At 30.5% G+C, this 16,084-nt stretch overlaps 1 protein-coding gene across 1 annotated transcript; it reads left to right on the top strand.

Annotated features, from left to right (window-relative positions):
• Positions 1 to 3,898: 3,898 nt before the first annotated feature.
• On the top strand, positions 3,899 to 5,904 carry LOC111395522 (glycerol-3-phosphate acyltransferase 1). The gene is made up of 2 exons (XM_023021544.1): positions 3,899 to 4,765; positions 4,847 to 5,904. The coding sequence occupies exons 1-2, from the start codon at positions 4,004 to 4,006 to the stop codon at positions 5,726 to 5,728; spliced, it is 1,644 nt and encodes a 547-aa protein (XP_022877312.1). The 5' UTR covers positions 3,899 to 4,003; the 3' UTR covers positions 5,729 to 5,904.
• Positions 5,905 to 16,084: the final 10,180 nt, after the last annotated feature.

Genomic DNA, 16,084 nt, shown 5'->3' with positions numbered 1-16,084 from the left:
TTTTTCGTTTTCGAAAATTCGTTTTCGAAAACGGGAAAGAGAACGCGTTTTCACCGTTTTGAAAAATCGAAAACAGAAAACGATCCGAAAACGATAAAGAGAACAGGGCCTTAGTAATTCAGAAACTCAAAATTTTTTTTTTTCTTCTCTTTCTAAAACATTGTTCTAAAACACTTGCCTAGACCATGTCTATGTACAAAGCTAGATTTTGCTGTCAAGTCACGTTTTACGTTTTTTTAGGCTAGACTTCATCCAGACTTTGCCTAGTCTCGCATAGACTCTTTAAAAGTTTAAAACAAACATCGCATTTAAAAGTTAAAAGAGGCGAAACCACATGAATAAAACAGTTGGAGAGTCTAGCCCTGGTCTTCCCTATTTTTAAGTTCCTTAAACCATGTGATAACTATTCTCCTACACATATATGGCATGAAAGAACCTTCAAATGCATGTACATTCGATTTGCATCACATATAGAGTTTGAATTATTCATAAAAATTCAAATTATCATCTGAAACTTGTGATGGACATAAAAAATATTGTTGCTTTGCTAAGGTCTGCACATTGTGGTTCTTGCTATTTTATTTTCTTGCTATTTTATTAAATATTCTTCTTTTTACTTCACATGCAATCCAGATCGATCTGAGTTAATAAATTTCAGTGATTTACGTTTCTGAAAGGGAAGCGGATAAAGAAAAAATTATATATTGCGAGTAGAAAGAAGCTGTGAACAGAAAAAGGACAACAAATTAGATATGAATGGACTATTCAAACTTGAAAAGTTGCATGAAGATCTTATGTTACAAGACTCACCAACTCATTAACAAGAATTGCATGATTTCAGATTTTGAATGAGTAAATTACATGAATTTATTAACAGATTCCATTTTTATTTTGAGATCTGGTCTTCCATGTTCTTGGTTTGAGCCAATTAATTAAGGACATTGGTAACTAGCAAAATGTATTGAAATTCTTGTTTAATTCTCAACAACCTCCTCGTTTGCCTCAAATAGATTTGTGTTTGTGGTTGGAACCCTCACTTAAAACGATTCAATCAACTACTTACTATTAACAATTAATGTTTAGAAACCCATGATCCGAGACACGGTATGAGAAACAACGTTAAAAAATACATATTATCTTCAATAAATTTAAGATCGATTCTATCATGAAATAAGGAAAATAATTATGAATTTTATTGCAACAGTTTAAATAAACAATCAAGAATGCCATTCTTTTGATATTGGTTCTGACATTGGAGCAAGTGTGTTCCAGTATGAATTACATTCGAGTCATTTCTGATCTGTCATAATTTCTTCAATCGTAGTACAATTATTTTGTTATGACTTCACTCTAATCACTAGTCTTGCTAGCAAAATTTCCCTCATGTTAATATAACGACTTTGAATATGACTACTTCATAATATATGGCCCTGTTTGAGCCCTATTTTTTTCTCGTTAAAATGAAAAATATTACCGTTATCCATCACATCAAATCACTATATTTGACTTTTTATCTCTTGTGTGAAGCCCATAACGATTATATTTTTCATTCTCATTTTTACAATAATGTGATTCAAACGGAGACTATATATTATGAAGTGTGGGACCCATAACGACTATATTTTTCATTCTCATTTTTACAATAATGTGGTTCAAAATGGGTTCAAGATAAAACTCGACATTCATTTACTTCATCCATACGACAACGAGACGATTTGGTTAACATTCTTTAAACAGAAATGGAATAAAGTCAACTCTGGCTGGTGGTAATTAACTGCACTAACCAGCAAATTCTTGAGCCCAATTAAAACTAAAAAATTTAATGCTTAAATAAGTCAATTCATGAGAAATTTCTACTGAAAACTCATTGATGGCATTCACTGGTCTCTATCTCAAGAGTGATGATGAACACGGTGTGCTGCGCACACAGTCCAAGACATTGACTGTTTCGGCTGAACTTCATGGTAAGCCCATGTTGCACTATAAGTAAACTAATTTTTTCTTAAACTTATTTTTAACCCTACATTTTCATAATAAAATATTTTCTACGTATAACGAAAAAAATTTCATACTTTTTAACTACACATTCTCTAATAAATCACAATTCCAAAAATCATTTCCCAAATATATATATATATATATATATATCAAACATGAGGTACTAAGTTAATACCTTGTATCTGAAAAAAATTCAGGAAGAATAATTGAAATTAATCAACATTTTTCTTGCATGATCGATTGGTATAAACATAAATAAATACAAATTAATTAGTTTCTCCTCAACAGAAAAGTGCTTGGGCTACTAAATACTACCTAATCGGGCGATTATTGGAGAGGTAACAAAATCCAATACTTTTCAACGCAAAATCAATAAATCGAGAAAAGATAGATATCAATAAATCGGCAAAAGATGGATTATTTTGAGAAATCATAGTAAATTAATTCCTTGTATATGAAAAAATTTACGAAGAATTACTCATAATTTTTCTTCAACGATCAATTGGTATGAATATCAATAACTACAAATTCAAATAGTTTCTTAATAAAAAGTGCTTGGGCTACTAAAATACTGTCTGATGGAGAGAATAGATAATTTTCAATACAAAATCAATAAATCAGAAAAATAAAAAAGATGGACTATTCGTAAAATAATAATAAATTAATTATTTGTATCTGAAAAAAATTTAGGAAGTTTAATCAGAATTAATTATGATTTTTTTCTTTGATTGGTATAAACATCACCAACTATGAATTGAATTAGTTTCTCCACAATAAAAAAAATACTTGCTCTACTAAAAGACTGATTAATGGAAAAATTGTTGAAGAGGTGATAGAACTCGTCACGTTTCATTACAAAACCATTAAATTGAATAAAAAAAAAAAAAAGGGATAGATATCAATAAATTGGGAAAAGATAGATTTTTTTTTTTTTTTGAAATCAAAGTAAATTAATTCGTTGTATCTCAAAAAAAATTTAGGAATTTTAATAGGAATGAATCATAATTTTTTCTATGATTGATTTGTATTAAAATCAACAACTACGAATTGAATTAGTTTCTCCTCAACAAAATGTGCTTAGGCTACTATAAAATACTGCGTAATGGAAAGATTGTTGAAGACGTGACAAAATCCTATACTTTTCAATATAAAAAAACCAATAAATGTGGAAAAGATAGAGATATCAATAAACTGGGAAAAGATTGATGATTTTGTGAAATCCTTGTAAATTAATCAAAACGAATTAGAAATTTTCTTCTATGATCGATCAGTATAAGCATCAACTACTATGAACTGAATTAGTTCAAAAATAAATAAATAAATAAATAATGCTTGTTCTACTAAAAGACTGATAATGGAGAAATTGTTGAAATTCTGGTAGAATCCGATACGTTTCAATACAAAATCAATAAATTGGGAAAAGATAGGTATCAATAAATCAGGAAAATGTGGATAATTTTGTGAAAGAAACTTTGGGCATATAAAAAGGGAATTTATGCTTGTGAATTACCAAATAATCAAATAAGAAAAAGAAGACTTGAAATTTTGTGAACAATGTGGAGTCGAATTCATCTAAAGATATTAAACGGGCTACATCAAACTCATATGTCCATAACAACCTCTAACTGATATTGTGATAACTTACTTATAAGTAAATCTTTTAAGCTTAAAGCCAGATGCCCCTGGCAAATTTTTCAAAGGGTTTTTTGCAACATGATGAAGGCGTTCAACAACATATAACCTACCAATATTGCTCACCTAGGAAGAGAAAAACATGTACATTTTTTTCAGAGGGAAGAAAAATAGTATACACTATTCGAAATCATGAAAATTCAAAAGAAATTCTTGGGCGGCAATTAATGCAAGCGGTGTGGTCAACTTCGCCACTCCCCCTTATAATTTCTCCTATAAATTCCCTCTGGGTCTGTTCTAACTCTCTTCACTGCTTCCCTCTCTCTTCATTATTTTTCCATTGTCAACCCTTTGAAGCATATCTATCAGAGAAATGACATCAACAGTAAAAACCATGATGCTTCCAATGGTGTTACTGAAATTAGTGGACTGGCTTTTGTACCAGTTCTTAGGAAACTCATGTTATAGGGCTGCAATGAAGGTTATAAACCATGGCTTCTTTCTGAAAAATACTTGCATCAAATCATCAACTTCATCTTCGCATCAGATTCCTTTATACCCTAGTATTACCAAATGCCATTTACATGGAAGAAAATCAAAAACACTTGTGTGTGATATTCATGGCTGCTTGTTAAGATCTCAGTCTTTCTTCCCTTACTTCATGCTGGTTGCATTTGAAGGTGGCAGCATTTTAAGAGCCTTTTTGCTGCTCTTATCAAGTCCTCTTTTGTTGGTTTTGGACTACGAGCTTAAATTGAGGGTCATGATTTTTATTACATTTTGTGGGCTTAGGTTGGAGGATATGGATAGTGTATCAAGAGCTGTTTTGCCTAAATTTTATCTTGAAAATCTCAATTTTCATGCTTTTGAGGTTCTTGATTCAGTAGGATCTAAGGTTGTCTTAACAAGTGTGCCTAGAGTAATGGTGGAAGGTTTTCTAAAGGAGTACTTAAGTGTTGATTCTGTTAAAGGGACTGAGTTGCATACAGTAGGGAACCATTTCACCGGTTTAGTATCCAATACAGGACTTCTTATTAAACATAGAGCTCTTAAAGACTTGTTTGGGGAGAAAAGACCTGACATTGGCATTGGAACTTCAAGTCTTTATGACCACCTATTAATCTCTCTTTGCAAGGTATGCATCAGCTTCCCTAATCAATTTTCGAGCATCCCTTTCTAGCACTTTACTATTTTTATCCATTCATAATTTCCACAGGAAGCATATGTGATCAACAAAGAAGACAGCAAAACCAGTGCAAATTCAGTACTTCCAAGAGAGAAATATCCGAAGCCCTTAGTATTTCATGATGGAAGGCTAGCATTTTTGCCCACTCCCTTTGCAACTTTGGCTATGTTCATGTGGATTCCTGTGGGATTTGTGCTGGCAATCTTTAGACTTTTTGTTGGCATCTATTTACCTTACAAAATGGCCATCTTCTTAGGCACTTCAAGTGGTGTAAACATCAGAATCAAAGGCTGTGCTCCCTTAAAATCCCAAAATGGTAAAGGTGTACTCTATGTTTGTACCCATAGAACCCTTTTGGACCCAGTTTTCCTCAGCACATCCCTTGAAAGACCCTTAACTGCAGTAACATACAGCCTAAGTAAAATGTCCGAAATCATGTCACCTATAAAAACAGTCAGATTAACTAGAAAGAGAAAACAAGATGGTGAAACTATGCAGAAATTACTAAAAGAAGGTGATTTAGTAGTCTGTCCAGAAGGTACCACGTGCAGAGAACCATATTTGCTGAGATTTAGCTCTCTTTTTGCTGAATTAGCTGATGAAATTGTACCGGTTGCCATCAACACAAATGTGACCATGTTTTATGGGACTACTGCAAGTGGGCTCAAATGTTTGGACCCTATATTCTTCTTGATGAACCCTAGACCAAGTTACAGTGTTCAGATTCTTGGGAAGATGCCCAAAGAGCTAACATGTGCTGGTGGTAAATCTAGCCATGAGGTGGCTAATTATATACAGAGACAACTGGCTCATGCATTGGGTTTCGAATGCACTACTCTTACAAGAAGGGACAAGTACATGATGCTAGCAGGGAATGAAGGTGTAGTCCAAGATAATAGAAAAAAACCCTAGATTTGCATTACTGTTTTAGCGATGATCTATCTATTATATTCTTAATTTAGTGATTTTATAATTTTATTTTATTTTATTTTATTTTTTTTGTGAAAAATATGATTTCTTTATCCATATAGATTAATGGTAATTTATGCTGGATCCTACTTTTGTATGGGGATGTGTTCAAATGATACTATTGATGATATCTTGATCTTTTTCTTGTGGTTGTTTGTCGCAAACAAAAAATTTAGAAGGAAAAAAAAAATTCAATCTTAATTACTTTCCTCCTATTTTTATACAAGGAAAACCAATAATATCGCAATGAAAAGTATGAATAAGTAAATAAGCAACCTCCAATATGTACGAAAATGAAGAAAAATAATTTGCAGATCAAGCGATGAGGAATCTAAACTCGACTAAGATAATAATGTAAGTAAGTTAGTCTGGAGAATTGATAAAAACTAGTATACAATATCTCATACACCCTCTTATTTGACCAATTTGTATTGATTTATTCTTGAACTGAAAATTTTAATCAATGTTAAAACATTGATAAAGTCAATTGGAAAAATCGAGAATTGTTCAAATCATAGGATAAAAATTAGAAATTTCGAAACGGTAAAAATAATCATCAAATTGGTTGGAACAAAACCAAATAGTTCACCCCCTAATTTTTTTCACTATAGGATCATTTTGTGTTCAACCTGTTGATTCTTAGCCCCTGCTTGATGGGAATTAACTTAAATTTTTAATAAATTTTGATAGAATTGGAGGAAGTGTATGGTTAAAAAGTTATATGACCCAAAAATATGTTGTTGAAATGAATTGTTAATTTTGACTTGGACACAAATCGAGGCTTAATTTTTTTCATTTTGAGGGGGCAATTTCAAAACATTTGATTTCATGAATGTCTTAAATTAAATTTGATTTGTGTCATTTATGGGAGCATTTAAAAGGGTAGTAAATTCAAACACACATTTCCTTACAACCCATGAGTTGTATTATTTTCTTAGTCTAGTTATGGAGTTAGGTAGACAAGATGATTTGGGTGACACCATGTTCTTCTCATTTATTGCTAGTTTTATATGCCACATGCAAGATGGAATGGTGATTTGTGCGATAAAATTGAAGGAATAAAGATACTTGTACAACATCCAAGTGCTATAAAAATTACAACCCTCTTATGTGTGGGATCCAGAACTATTTTAATTGTTAATCCCACCCTTTATATGTGAGAGAGTTGTACAAATTGGCGTGTAATTTGTTGTACATAAAAGTTGACCCACTAGAAGTTAGGGATAGCCCTTCGAAAGTGTGGTCAAGTCTGGTTTATACACCGCCTCTAGTCCACCTATTTTTAATAATGAGGCTTTATAATGAACGAGCAGGCCTGCTGGCCCTATTTTTACTAATTTATTTTACAGATTTTTTATAACAATTTAATAGGGTATTAATAATGGATTATTGCCATTTACACGCTCATTTTTGCCACCTTCGTTGACACCTGCAGCATCGTAAAAAAATATTGGCTGCAAAAACAGTTTTCTTTTTAAACTATCAAATGAGATAATATCATGTGATATTATGTAAACAAGGGTGTACGTCAAGATAAACATCAACAATGACTCATTAATAATGGATACTGTTAAGACTTATTTTCCATTTCAGTACTTGAATTTCAAATTTTGAAGTATGAGGGCCTTAGCTGCTATCGAAAGTTTGAAACCTACCCTAGGACCTTAGGCCGCAATTGCTGAAACTGGGTTGTTAGGCTGCAATTTATCATTATTATTATTATTATTATTTTTGTTTTTTAGGAAAATAGGTCAACTACTCTGAAAAGGCAATCAATTAGATTAATACACTAAAACAAAATAAAAAGAGAAAATTATGCCATGCATGTACTTTTTAATAAATATAATCTTCATCTCGTGCGTTGTACTAGTATTTTACTTATTATGTTTTTATTTGAAGTTTTTGAAAATGAAAAATATTTGTGCCATCGTCGTTTTTATAATCATTTTTATAAGCTATTTTAATTCTTATCTATTTGTTTAATGTAGATGAAGATTTTTTTTCTCTTGATAAATGTGCAATAACAAAAACTAATTTCATTTGGTGATGGGCGATGGTTACGCTATTGTATCCACTTTCAACAGTCTAACTCGGCACAACCTCATCAAACATGTCACATATCTTTATCTGTGTATCTTCATTTCCCATTGCACATGCATGTGCATGTCAGTGTGTGTTGAAAAATACCTATGTCTGTGTTAGTAAATTGAGATGATGGTCTTGGGTGCACATAAACTGAAAGACGGATCTGGTTTTTGAACATACTAATTGAGTGATAAATTTTCCGTTCTACTCTGTCCGTGGACTATATTTGGACAATGTGAAGTGAAAAATAAGTATGTACTTTGACAATGTTACCTAACAGAACAGAAGGGGAATGTTGAAATTTCCTCTTAATAGTATTTTTTTTTATGACATTTAAAGCTATTTTAGGGCTTACAAGCATTTTGATTTATTTGTCACAAAATATAAGTAATTAATAGCCAATTAGATGGAAATTCGACACCTTAGTTGGATGCAGATTTTTCAGGCAGTGATTGAACTAAAATATCGGAGTGTAACTACAAAAAAAACATGCAATTAGTTAAATTAGCAAACATAGATTTGAATATTTCTTTGAAAACTGTTGTGTATAAGACCAAAGCATGACACGGAAAAGATTTACACCAAAGTAGGTCATTTTGAGCACACAATCCATGAGTATATTATCCAAAAATTGTAAATATTGGTGCAACTTTTTACTCATGGGACAATAATCATCGAAGTGCATGATATTGTAACTCGAAAGTCAGAACAATAATTTGATTTTAGCACCAGCAGCACTATGAATGTTTATGTTAATTTATAAATATTTTCACAGTACATCTATATAATAATATGGTTCCTCACGAACTTCCACAAGCTTACCACCTTACCAATAGTATCAATGCCGTGGCATAATTTTCTATTCATCTTGAATGAAATGTGCAATAAAATTTTTTGACGAAAACTATTTGGAGAAGTTAATTCATGATAATGCAAGGATAATCACAGGTTTTTCCTTATTGCGCGTGGTTTGGATCCTTAATTCTTTACCCCTATTACGCATAGTTTGGATCCTTCTTATTCCTAAAGTTTCATATGATTTGAAATAAATTTGAAGAAATGGTGAACCCAACATCACTCGTTTTTACAAGCACTTTTAAGCTAAATGGATAGTGACGTCAAAAAAAGGTCGGACATGATGATTTAAAACTACTAATATTTATTTTATTTTTTTAAAAGGTCAATACGAGATAAAGACCCAATCAAATCAAAATTCAAAATATTCAATGAACGTTATCGGTTGGCTAAGATTGGAAATTAACACTTGAAATTGGAAAAAATAAAAAATAAATTTGTGTTTTATTTGGCTTTTGAGAATTATAACCTATGTGCTATTTGATTATAATCTATGTTATATTCGTAAGATAGAAGTTGCAATATATGTTATTTGAATTTTCTAGCATGTGCCGTATGACTATGAATCATTTGAGATATTTACTAACTTTGAGTATTTTTTTGGTATTTAACATTGCGTTGTATAATATTTGATTTTAGTTTATATAATTATTTGTTAAAATCAGTAGCGGAGAGAGATGGAGGCCAATAGGGTCAATGGCCCTTACTGTAATTTGAAATATTTATATTTTTAAAAAAGACTTTGTGCAGGACACTTGAGTCTCCGTGCACAGAGGCAAAAGTCTCCGAGTACGGAGAGTTTTTTATATATATTTTTTATTTTTTTACCTTATAAATAATTTTTTTCAATTTAAAATTATTTTTAATTCTTTTATATTCATAATAAAACTTAATTTTACAATTTTAACTAATTAATATTTATATTTTCTTTATTTAATTTTCGTAACTTTCTTTTATTTTGTTTTTATTATTTTTTTTTGAAAATTGTTTTAAAATTTCTTTTTTCTTCATATTATTTTTTTAATTTAAAATTCTTTTTAATTCTTTTCGTTTAAAACGAAATTTTTTTTAATTTTAGTTAAATAATATTTATTTTTAATTTCAATTATTTCAATTTAATTTAAAAACTTTATAATAACTTTTTTTTGTTTCATTTTATTTTTGCTTGTAATTTTGTTGTTCTTTTATTTGTTAAATCATTCAGTTTCTTTTCTTTATCAATTGGATTATATAAGGTGAAGTAGTGTGTGAAAATGGAGAAATATTGTAGGGGAAATGATGGTTGCGTGTGAAAATAGAGACATGATTGAAGACAAACGACGTCATTTTTGCTTCTACAATTAAAAAAAATAAAAATTGAAGTGAGATAAAATGGAACAATTCACTGTTGATTTCTATAGTAACTTCACATTCTTCTTTTTATATAGTAGAGATTTGTGATATACTTTTCAACATTGTATTAACTGTATACACTATTTTTATAGAATCAAAACGGAATGTAAAAAATAAATCAAATAATTCGTTATTCATTGCCTAACTAAGATTACTCCAACAAAAAACACGCCCTTAGAGCAATCGATTAGATTACTCCAACAAGCAGCCCTTAGATTTGTAAAGAGGAAATTGGGCCGACTACTCTAAAAAGCAATTAATTAGCTTAATACACTAAAACAAAGTAAAATCTTTCAAGATCGTAATTAATACGTTAACCAAACCCCAAAATTGTCCAAAGCCCCAAACTGATCAAAGAGATGGAAAGAGAAAACCCAACCCACACCGAGAAGAAGCCGATTAACTGAGGCGAAGAAAATGTTTAAACATTGGCATGATTGATAATTTCGGTCAATTATTGGCATAAAGCTCTCAACTTTCTGTTTTCTCCATGAATTTGCTTATACCGCCATGGAAATTTTGGAAAGTTCTCAAATCAATTTCGTTTTTTTTTTCTTTTTCTTTTTTTTTTTTTTCATTTTCTATGCTAATAGCGTATTATTATTATTATTATTATTATTATTATTACTAGTTTTGTATTTTTTTTAGTCATGCTCTAAACGTTTGATTGCTTCGTTTTGTTTCTTGTTTCTAGCAGGGTGCCAAAAATTTGTATTTCGCCAACTCTGCTTTGGTGGTCATTGCTTATTAACTTTTTCATTTCAGTCATGTATTTGCATTTGCTCATCTGGGTTTATGGGATTTGGAAACGGTAAAAACTTGTGACCTGGTTCTTGTTTGGAAGCTTTCTTTGTAATATTGAAATGGGGTTTCTTTCTATTGAATTAATAGTTTGGTTACAATGAGAAATTAGAGAATTAGTATTTAGCATTATTTATTCTTTTCTTATTGTAATTACCTTAACCACTTATGGCCTGTTTGATTCACCATGAATTCCATGGAAAGTGAAAATTGAATTCCACATTCCACATTTTCCAGTGTTTGATTGCACTATTTTACTCTGGAATTGAATTTCCAACATTTCCCTTCACGCGCCTGAATTCCTTCTTTTTGAGAAATTCCAATTCTTATGGGTTTGGTGAGAATTGGAATTCCAGGTAACTTTTATTATTATTATTTTTTTTTTTTGGTTTTTTTTTTTGGGGCAATGGAAACAAATTCTATCTATAATTATAACAAATTATATCCCTTTAATTGACAATTTCCTTGAAATCCAAAGCCAAACAAACACCAAATGATACAAAATTTCAATATTTTTTAGGTGAAAAATTATACCAATTAAACATATTTAATTGACAATTCCCATAAAACAAGTTCTAGGCAATTCAATTCTCTAAAATTTATTTTCTTTCTACTCAAATTTCATTCTTTCAATCAAACGGATCCTAAGATTCCCAACCTTTTTGGACAAAAATCAATTCCTACTTTTCTACTTTGTCATGCTATAAAAATTTGTGTAAATTGAGCCCCTATTTGACTACAATAAAATGTTCTATGTTTTTGTTTCAATTTTTAGAGTCATTACAGGATGTCCAATGAAGTCGATATATTGTATTCTTAATATTATTTTGAAGTGCTTACGGCCTAATTTTTTGCTTCGTTGATAGCACACAAAAAGCCAACCGTAGCAAATGTTATGCGTGTCAATATAGCTCGTTTTGAACTAGTATTTCGAGGATTTTCAAATTCTTATAATTTGTTTCCATTGCCAACAAAAAAGAAAAGAAAAGAACAAAAGTGTTACAGTAACCAAGAATTCAAATTCTCACCAAAAATGGTGAGAATTGAAGTGAGAATTGGAATTCAAGGAAAACATGAAAATTAGTTTAGGTGGCATAAAAGGTGGAATTCGAATTTTAGAAAACATTTTGCCAATCAAACAACAAAAAATTGGAAAGATGGAATTTGATTTCTATTTTCCATGAAATTGGGATGCAATCAAACATAGCAAGATTTGTCATACGATATTGAGACTGCAGGATTTGTTTTGCCCTTTGAGCCAAAATTGAAGTCATTTTTCTCTATCCATTTTTGCTAAGATCGATTTGATTTGTATTTATACGCTTTACTAATTTAAGATTGTGGGTTACTTAACAATATAATTACAACTATATTTCCAAGTATTCTTGTTCTTAGGTTAATTTCCTCGATATTTTATAATTCCTCTTGCAAATTACTTTTAAAATTCGAATCTATCGTACATAATTTTTTCTGATATTTTTATCGATCGCTTTATCTGATAGAACTTGAACACACTTGGAATTTCAAGCTTGTGAGGCATTAATTCAATCTCGGATGCATACAAGATAAGATTAAAGGAGAATCATTTTTTTGAATTTTTATCAATCTTTTTTAATTTTGTCACTTTTCTTAAGGCCTGTTCTGTAGTGATTATGAGAATTGATTTTTTTTTCCGTTAAATGGAAAAATGGGTCCCATTTGTAAGTAAAAAAGTTAAAAATGAAGGTTGTAATAGTAATATAATATTAAAAAATTTAATTTTTTTGAATTAAAAATCATTACCAAACGAGGGCTTAGTGTTTATCATTTTCTAATGACAAACACCAAAGGGGGGCTTAGTGTTTGTCATTTTCTAATTATTTTTGTCAATTTCTTTTTATTTTTTAAATTTGTGTCACTTTTTATTTTTATTTTTTTATTTTTATTGCCCATCACTTTTTTGAGTTCGTTACTCTTCTAAGTGTCTATCATTTTTTTCTTTAAAAAACAAAATTGTTATTTCAAATCCTACATGATTGTAAGAAAAATCATAAGGGCCCATAAAAGTTGCATCGTAAACGATGAATTTCTAGGGTTTAATTCTATTGGTTTGCTTTCATGAATGTCATCAATGGGTGACACTGAATAATTTTACCGCTACTTCATTTTTTATTAAATAAATAAATTGGAAATTGTGGCTATTTCTAAATTTCTATTATAAGTCTTAACAGAGTAAAATAGATATTAATTATTGAATGAGAAAATTACCATGATATTATTTCGGTCACTTTATTTTTGTTTTTACTTTTTTGAATTTCTTTTAGTGCCCCCCCTCCCCCGTCCATCTTTTTATGAATTTTTGTCACTTTTCTTTTTTTTATTTCTTTTTTATTTATTTCGTTACTTTTTTTTTGAGTGTTTGTCACTTTATTTTTTTATTTTCTATAACATTTTTTAATTTTGTGTCACTTTTTTAATTGTGACTTTTTATAAGTTCTTGTCACTTTTTTAAAATTTTTATTATTTTTTTAGTGATTGTTGCCTTTTTCTGTCATTTTCTCGAAATTTCTATCTATTTTTTGAGTCACAAACATCATTTTTTAATAAAAGTGACATCATATGTCATTTTTTAATTAAAAAAAAGTGACGCTTAACTTTAACAAGTGACATTTAATTTTACACAGTATTTTTTACATCCAACGTATTTTTCGTGTGATTTTTCAAAAAACCTCTAATTTTAAAGGTATTTTTGGAAGTTGTCTTTTTTCTTTTTTCCTTTTTTTGTTTACAAAATGATTTTGGACCAGAAGGCCCGGTTGGCTTTTTACACTGGATCCAACACTACCCCGTGAAAGTGAAATGTAGGCCCACTCGAGCTTCGGTTTATGAACGTGGAAATTTTACCGCCATACCCTCTTTAGTTAAAATACTCCCATGTACTATACCAATTTTTTGAAAGTGAAAATTACATAATACCAGAAATTTAAAAACTACAATTCAAAAATCAGGTATTAATATAATAAATCTCCAACCGATTAAATCAGGGCTAAAGTTTCTCTCTCTACAATCTACCTTTTCTCACTTGTCTCACTCTATCTATTCTCCCTCTATCCCTTATTTAACCATCCCACCGGGAGATGACTCAAACGAGGCACCGTCACCAGAAGAAGTAACACAACGTTGCCATTTGTCGTTGCCCGTCGTTGCACCTGTCACCGAGGAGAAAATTTTGGGGATTGTTTTGCGATTTTTTGGTCGCCGGCAGAAGAGAAATTTGGGGAGGGAGTTTGGTTTTTTTGGGTGATTTCGTTCTCCTCGATTTGATCTACATAGCCAAAGCCACTATGTAGAGTCGTATTCTCTTCTGTAGTAGGAAAATCTGGTGGGGGTTTTGTTGCGATGGAGGTGGAGGTGGATGCATGTGACCAATTTAATTGTGCGCGGTGGATGTGGTGAGTAGTGGAGACACTGGTTGACGGCTGTGCTGTGTAGCGACGCTAGTCGACAATAAGTGTAACAGTATTGCCACACGTAGAAGATGTGTGCTGATTTGTGTGAGTGCAGTGTGTGTAGAAGTTTATTTGTACGGTGTTGCGGTATTTTGTTGGGTTTGTTGGTTTTTGAAGTGATGGTGGATACGGTGGTGGTGGGTGTGGGTACAGTGGGTGTGGCTCTGCCGCTTTGCAACAACTCTAGAGATGGGAGGTTCTTGATGGTGGCTTCGTGTGAAATGCTGTGTAGCAGTATTTTTGTTGGGCTTGTTGGTTTTTGGAATGGTGGTGGCGGAGGTGGCGGCGGTGGTCGTGACCAACTATTTGGTCCCCTGTAACTGACTATTAATCTGTAACTTTAAAAATTGATCATTTTGCAACTAAGAAAGTAATTTGTGACCATAAAATTTGAAAATATGTGACTTGTGATCTATAATTGTTTGAATTTGTGATCAATGACAAAAACCTTATCGTCATCACCTCCTACCAGATGCTCTTTATTTCAAAAAGTCAATGTATAAAAATATGTTCCCAAAAATACTCTATTTTAAAAAAAAATTATTTATTTTTTTTATTTTTTTGAAAGAAAGTGGGTTTGGTTCTTTAAATTTGAAGAGCCAAAAATTCACTCTATTATTATTTTATAATGATTATATTTAATACATTACAAATTTTAATACTCCACTTCTTAAATTATTTAAACCTTTTTATAATGATTAATATTGACATTTAAAAAAAAATGTTACAAAAAAATATGAGAAATCAATAAATATTTCTTAAAACATAAAATGAAGAGTATTGGACTGTGAAAAATAAAAATACTATCTAAATTTAAAAATGCTTTTTAGATAGAGTTTTTGGAGATGCTCTTAAAGCATGTTTGGCAAAGCTTTTATTAGAGTATAAATTTTGATCATTTGAAATGTAAGAATAATAAATGAATAAAAATATGTAAAAATTGTGACTTTATCATGGAAGTTAGAATTTTATATGCTTATAAATACTTATAAACCTTACCAAACATGGACTCACAATCTTGTCCATTGTCACTCTTACTAAGATCATGTTTGTCTCCCTTTAAAATAAAACTATTTAATTTTCATACTCATTCTTAAAAATACTTTCACACAATAAAATATTTTGCACGTAAATCTAAATTTTTTTTCTATTTTTTAACAATACGTTCTTCAAATAATCACAATTCAAGACATTATTTTTTATGAAAATAATGACTATCAAATAGGGACTAAGTATAATTTATCCTAGTAAATTAGCATCATTTTTCACTTTTAAAACATTTTTAAACACATAATATCCATCCAGAGCTTAAATAGTAGGGAAATGCAACTTGTGCACTCTTTCTCGATATGATGGTTGACATTGTGTGTATTGACAAGTGTTGATTAGATGAAAAAATTGTCAAAAATTTAAACTATCCAATAATTTATTTCCGTGGCACAATGTAAAAAAAAATGTAGAATATCATCTGCATGTAGTATGATGGTAAATAGAAATTACTTTTCCCTTAATATTTTTGCTGTCACAATAACTATTTCTAATATACCTGACATTTGATGGGTTGTGTTGCATTGGTATGAGAGCATATAATGATGATATGGGAATGATTCCAAACATCTGTACCTGTAATGAATGTTACCCAATCATTCTATAATTGGGAATTTACACACTAATTTTT

The sequence above is a fragment of the Olea europaea genome, chromosome 6 (assembly GCF_002742605.1).
Source record: "Olea europaea var. sylvestris chromosome 6, O_europaea_v1, whole genome shotgun sequence".
NCBI classification, from domain to species: domain Eukaryota; kingdom Viridiplantae; phylum Streptophyta; class Magnoliopsida; order Lamiales; family Oleaceae; genus Olea; species Olea europaea.
The sequence above is the reverse complement of the archived record's forward strand: the minus strand, read 5'-3'. Positions and strand labels throughout refer to the sequence as shown.